At 41.1% G+C, this 5,400-nt stretch overlaps 1 protein-coding gene across 1 annotated transcript in view; it reads left to right on the top strand.

Moving 5' to 3' along the window:
* Positions 1 to 5,400, top strand: part of LOC110337796 (carboxylesterase 1C-like) — a 28,961-nt gene that overhangs the window by 6,598 nt on the left and 16,963 nt on the right. Inside the window, exons 4-6 of the mRNA XM_029532743.1 lie at positions 1,146 to 1,279; positions 2,255 to 2,408; positions 5,049 to 5,153. Coding sequence (XP_029388603.1) covers positions 1,146 to 1,279; positions 2,255 to 2,408; positions 5,049 to 5,153 — 393 coding nt within the window. The remainder of the gene's footprint in view (positions 1 to 1,145; positions 1,280 to 2,254; positions 2,409 to 5,048; positions 5,154 to 5,400) is intronic.

Genomic DNA, 5,400 nt, shown 5'->3' with positions numbered 1-5,400 from the left:
GGGTAGGGGATCAGGGGCGGGGGGGGGTATAGGGAACTTTCAGGATAGCATTTGAAATGTAAATAAAGAAAATAAAAAAAAAGTAATATAGAACAGAAAAAAAAAAAAAAAGTTCAGTGAGTATCAAGCTGGATCCCAGTTCTGCCTGAGAGCCAACAGCCATGCTGACACATTAGGGTCTGCCTCATGGCTCAAGAGCCGTCTCACTACACTCTGGTCATGGACTGGAGTTGTTGGTCAGCTCAGCATCAGGCTGACAGGAACTAGCATCAGGATCAAACCTTGAATAATTCTCTTACTGGCTATAGTTTCTCAGCAGGAAGCTTCTCCATTTCTTATCTCTTACACAGGAAAATATTATTCCTTACCATATGGAGAGTTTATTATTTGTAGTGCATAGACTAATTCTTGGTTCATCATACCCCAAAAATATTCTCCCAAATTGATTGTATTATCACAATATTACTTTACACACATCCATTTCTTTCTTGATCTTCATGTTATGTCAATTAAAGAAGATGGATTAGGAATATTATATCCCTTCTCCTCGTTTCATCAAAGAGCCTGGCTCTGTAGATTCTGAGATGATGCTAGCCAAATGACTAAAACATCTTGAATAAAGTGGATGTGAGCTGGGAGTAACATAGTGGGAAGACTCAGGCTTGAGGAGAGGCACACTAGGAAGGGATACCATCAGGGCAGTGGGTGTCTCCCTCAGATAATCCCTTATCATAGAGAAGTTTAATTCATCATTGAGGAGTTAAATGAGATGAGACTAAGCTGAACTACAAAGTCTGTCTCTGGCTCATGTTCAGTTGCCTGAAGTTCCTGTTGTGAAGTGATGTTGATTGCAGGGCGATGACAGGACCCTTGACCATTGCAGATCCCATGATAATCTCAAATCTGTGTCTTAGGAGGATGTGAGAGATGAGAAGAAAGGGTGGTGTCATTGAGTGGCATGGCATCCTGGACCTCATCTTGGAAAGTAGAAAACAAGAAGAGTCAGCCTTTCGCAACCTTCCTGGGAACTGGGGTGATTTGCTCAGTGACCTCCAGTCACAGCCTAGATACAATCAATTTATATGAACACAGCAGTGGCCCCAAATCTTCAATCTACTGCCCATGTGGCTTTATTATTTTTCCAGGTGATGGTGTGGATCCATGGAGGTGGATTGGTGATAGGCGGAGCATCAACCTATAATGGACTAGCTCTCTCTGCCCATGAAAACGTGGTGGTGGTAACCATTCAATACCGCCTGGGTATTTGGGGATTATTTAGGTAAGATTCTACATTTTCTTCACTGCATATTCATTAAGCATTGCTTTGGTTCATTTTGTTCAATTAATGAAACAAACACCCAAGTTTGGATAAATATAATAACCCAGATTTATTGTAAGTTTTGGAAGACTCAAAGTCCAATGTTTGTGTAGAGGACTTACGGAACGAGAACCCTTGCCTGGGAAGTAACACAGTAGAAGAACAGAAATTAGATTTTTAAATGTAGAAAAGATAAAGTGAGAGGTAAGAAGTGAGTGATGGGAGGCAGTCTTGCCACTTTTACAACAAAACACTCCTGGAAAACTGAACAAGGACCTATGAACACTGTAGAGATCCCCTGGAGAGTGATGCACCCAATGGCACATTAACCTTGCACCTAGCCTCATCTCATACCCTTTCAGTGCTCAGTACCGACTTCCACAATAGAGCTCAGAGTTCAGTTCTGGATGATTACCGTTCACTATTACCACAATCAAAGCCCTATACCTCTGACATGTATAGTTTCTACAGTCACCTGTTGTTATAAGTCTGCACTTTGAATGCCATAGCTTCTCCAGTCAGTGGGCTGAGTGATCTGTGAGACAATGACTGGGTCATGTCATGTCTCTTCCCAATGGTCCCCACTTCCAATGATATTGAGATCCTGTGAAGTCTCTGTTTTATCTGAACTCATCTGTCTTAGATTCACACGTTGATTCCCAAGGCTCTGGGATTCTGTACCTGATGCTTCTAATTAAAATCCCCTTTGTAGTCACTGATGAAACCCATGGTTTCATTTATATCTCTTTCCTGAGTGTAGAGCCCCACATAAAGCAATGCTGTTAGGAATATAGGCAAGTAAGTTCCCCCAACCCCCCTGTCAGTGATGTGATGTCCAACCTGATTCTGAAAAGCTCACTGAACCTTTCCAGGCTATCTGACCCTGAGAGTCCTGCCATGACATCTCTGTCCCCATTCCATCCTGTCACCTTGCAGCACAGGTGATGAACACAGCCGAGGGAACTGGGCTCACTTGGACCAGTTGGCTGCACTACGCTGGGTCCAGGATAACATTGCAAACTTTGGAGGGAACCCGGATTCCGTGACCATCTTTGGAGAGTCATCAGGAGGTATCAGTGTCTCTGTCCTTGTAAGTATTCTTGTAACCAGACCCATTGCTAGGGATTGATTGATATAGCTACTGGGGGCTACAGGCTGGGTACATGTGAGGGAACCTGTTAGAAAGCATCCAGTCCAGTACAACATCTTTGTATTCAACACTTGCATTCAGGTTGACTCTGTTTGCTGTATAGCATCAGATGATGGACAGCTTCATGTGTATAATTAGCTCTCTATTGCTTATATAAGCTTACCATTAGTTCTTTTGTTTTGTTTTTTTTTTCCTGTCTTGGATGCATGAACATCTCCAGATTCTCTTCTCACTTGGTTGATCTCATTCTCCTTCCTAATCATTTCAGTATTAGGCCTCACTCAGCAAGTTCTGGGATGCAGTGATGATTGGAGGAGAGGAGCAATAAGTTGGACCAAGTTTCTTTGTTTGGGTAAAAGCCGCAACTTTACATTAAGGAAATTCAAGGCCCAAAATCAGTCTGGGGCTTCCCCTGAAGTTAAGAAGGCAGCATTGGGTTGTCTTAGGGATGAGAGGAAAGGGGGGTAGTAGATATGGAAGATCCAGTAGGGAAGGGTAGGGAAGAAGATGTGGGTCACAGACATAGGCTGGGCACATGACATGTCTTGCTGATGTGTGGAATTGAGCCATATTAAGAGTGAGGGAAGCTGTAAGGTGGTCTGGGAACTGTAAGAAAACTTACCTTCCTCAAAGTTGAACAGACATTCAACCATGGTCATAACACACACTGGATTCCTGCTTAAATTTTCAGATGAAAAAATTTAGAATATTAATCAGTTATTATATTTGAGTCACAATGTTTTAAAGTGTGACCATTAGCACACAATATTAAAATAAATGATTAACTATTTCATGCAATATTGACATAAGATTTAGTAAATAGAGAACATGGTCAGTATTTGGAAGAATATAAGAAGAGGTGAGGGAAGGCTGGAGAGATGGCTCAGTGACTGACTGCCTGCTGTTCTTCCAGAAAACCTTTCCAGCAGTCACATCCACAGATAACAACCACCTGGAAACAGAGGAAAATTCTTTTTTAACAAGATTTATTTTATGTATATAAGTGCACTGTAGTTATCTCCTGACACACCAGAAGATGATCCAATTACAGACTGTAATGAGCCACCATATGGTTGCTGGCAATTGAACTCAGGACCACTGGAAGAGCATTCAGTGCTTTTAACCACTAAGTCATCTCTCCAGTCCAGAGGAAATTTCTTAAGGAAAAAAAATCTATAAAACCCCCAATGAAGAATAAAGTCTTAAATAACAAGATACACATGCCACTTGGGTGTGTATTTATTTTTTTCAGTCTTTTCAAAAATGCCATGTATATTCATGTATTTATACATAACTATATGAGACATCATATCTTTTTCTATATATATCATGCATCACTTATTCTCCATCCATATCCTCTTTCCTTTTTCTGTACATATACAGCAGTGTTGTTTCTTTAGTTCCTTTGTCCAAAACAAGCTTCTTGTCATATAGTAACATGTAAATGTTGTCCTTACTACTAAGCCCTCTTCTGCATTGCTACCTTTCTATAATTGAGTAATGTTGCACTGTCAAAGTAAATCCTAATTACCTAATTGTACTAAACCCAATTTTTACTATTTGGACAATGCATGTGCTTTCTAAGAAATGTTCACAGGTCTCTGTGATCTTTAGTGTTAGAGTAAATTCTGAACAGTAGAGAGAGACAGACAATTTGTACAGGTAGGTGTTACAAAGCCTTTTATTGCTATTGTCTTTCCAATAGTTTGAATTTGCTCTGATAGGTACTGGCAGCATGTATTCACCCTGTTCTGACTGAATTTCTGCCACATTCTGCTGAGACGCACTTGAGAAACATCAGAATAATAAGCTGTCTGGAATTTGGGCTAGGATGGGTGAGAAAGCACCAGAGTATCCAAACGCATGGCCAGGAGATAGGGGGAACCCTAAGCAGCCAGTGTGTCATGATTCATAGTAACTTTGACTTTTCTTTTTACTATGGAGAAATATCCATCAAAACAACTAAAAGAGGAGTTTATTTTGACTCACAGTGTTAGGATACAGTTTACCACAGCATGGGGGTCATGATAACTAGAGCTGAGGTGATTGGTCACATGGACCCATGGAGAGGATACACAACAGAAGCGAATGCTGCTGCCCATCCCACTGATGGCCTCGGGTCTTCAAAACCATGTCTTTAAACATGGGTCAGGAAATTAAACAAGTGTCACTTTTCAAGTACAACAGAATTCATCTCCAGAAACTTGCACCATGACAAAGATGTGTGAGATGCAGACTAGGAAACCCCAGATTGGGGCAATTCCCCTTAGCTTTGATCCAACATCTGGGATTTAGCTGTAGCTTGTTTTTCTCCCTAGTTGCCTTTATCATGGGCTAATGATCCAATAAGTCTGCATTCCCATGTAAAGGAGTCCCAGATATTGGACAGGCTGCTAGTCAAGGGTTACAAGAATGCAGCTACCATTAGACATCTTCCAACCTCAATTCATCTGATACAGAAATCCCCCCACAGTTGTACTAACAGGTTTATCTTTTAGGTGAATCCTGATTTTCTTTTTTCAATTTGATGTTAACCACAAGACCCATCTTAGGAGTATAAAATCTTCTCTCCCCTGCCAGGTCTTCTCTCCTCTGGGCAAGGACCTCTTCCACAGAGCCATTTCTGAGAGTGGTGTGGTCATTAATACCAACATGGGCAAGAAGAATATCCAGGCTGTGAATGAAGTAGGTCTCAATCTGGGCATTCCTGCATCACTTTCTGAACTCTCTTTGGTTCTTCCCTGGCTTTGCTGACTGTAGGGTGCAGCTGAAATACTCAGTCAATTCTTAAAAATAGCTGGGCAGTAGGACTATCTTTTGGCTCACAGCAAAGACACATTCTACAAGTTCTGGTGTACCTTTATGTGAATCATTTACTAAGACACACTGTGATTCTGCATAGGAACTGAAATATGAGAAGATTTTTTTTTTT

The sequence above is a fragment of the Mus pahari genome, chromosome 20 (assembly GCF_900095145.1).
Source record: "Mus pahari chromosome 20, PAHARI_EIJ_v1.1, whole genome shotgun sequence".
Taxonomy (NCBI): Eukaryota; Metazoa; Chordata; class Mammalia; order Rodentia; family Muridae; genus Mus; species Mus pahari.
Note: the sequence above shows the minus strand (reverse complement) of the source record. Positions and strands in the feature narration are given on the sequence as shown.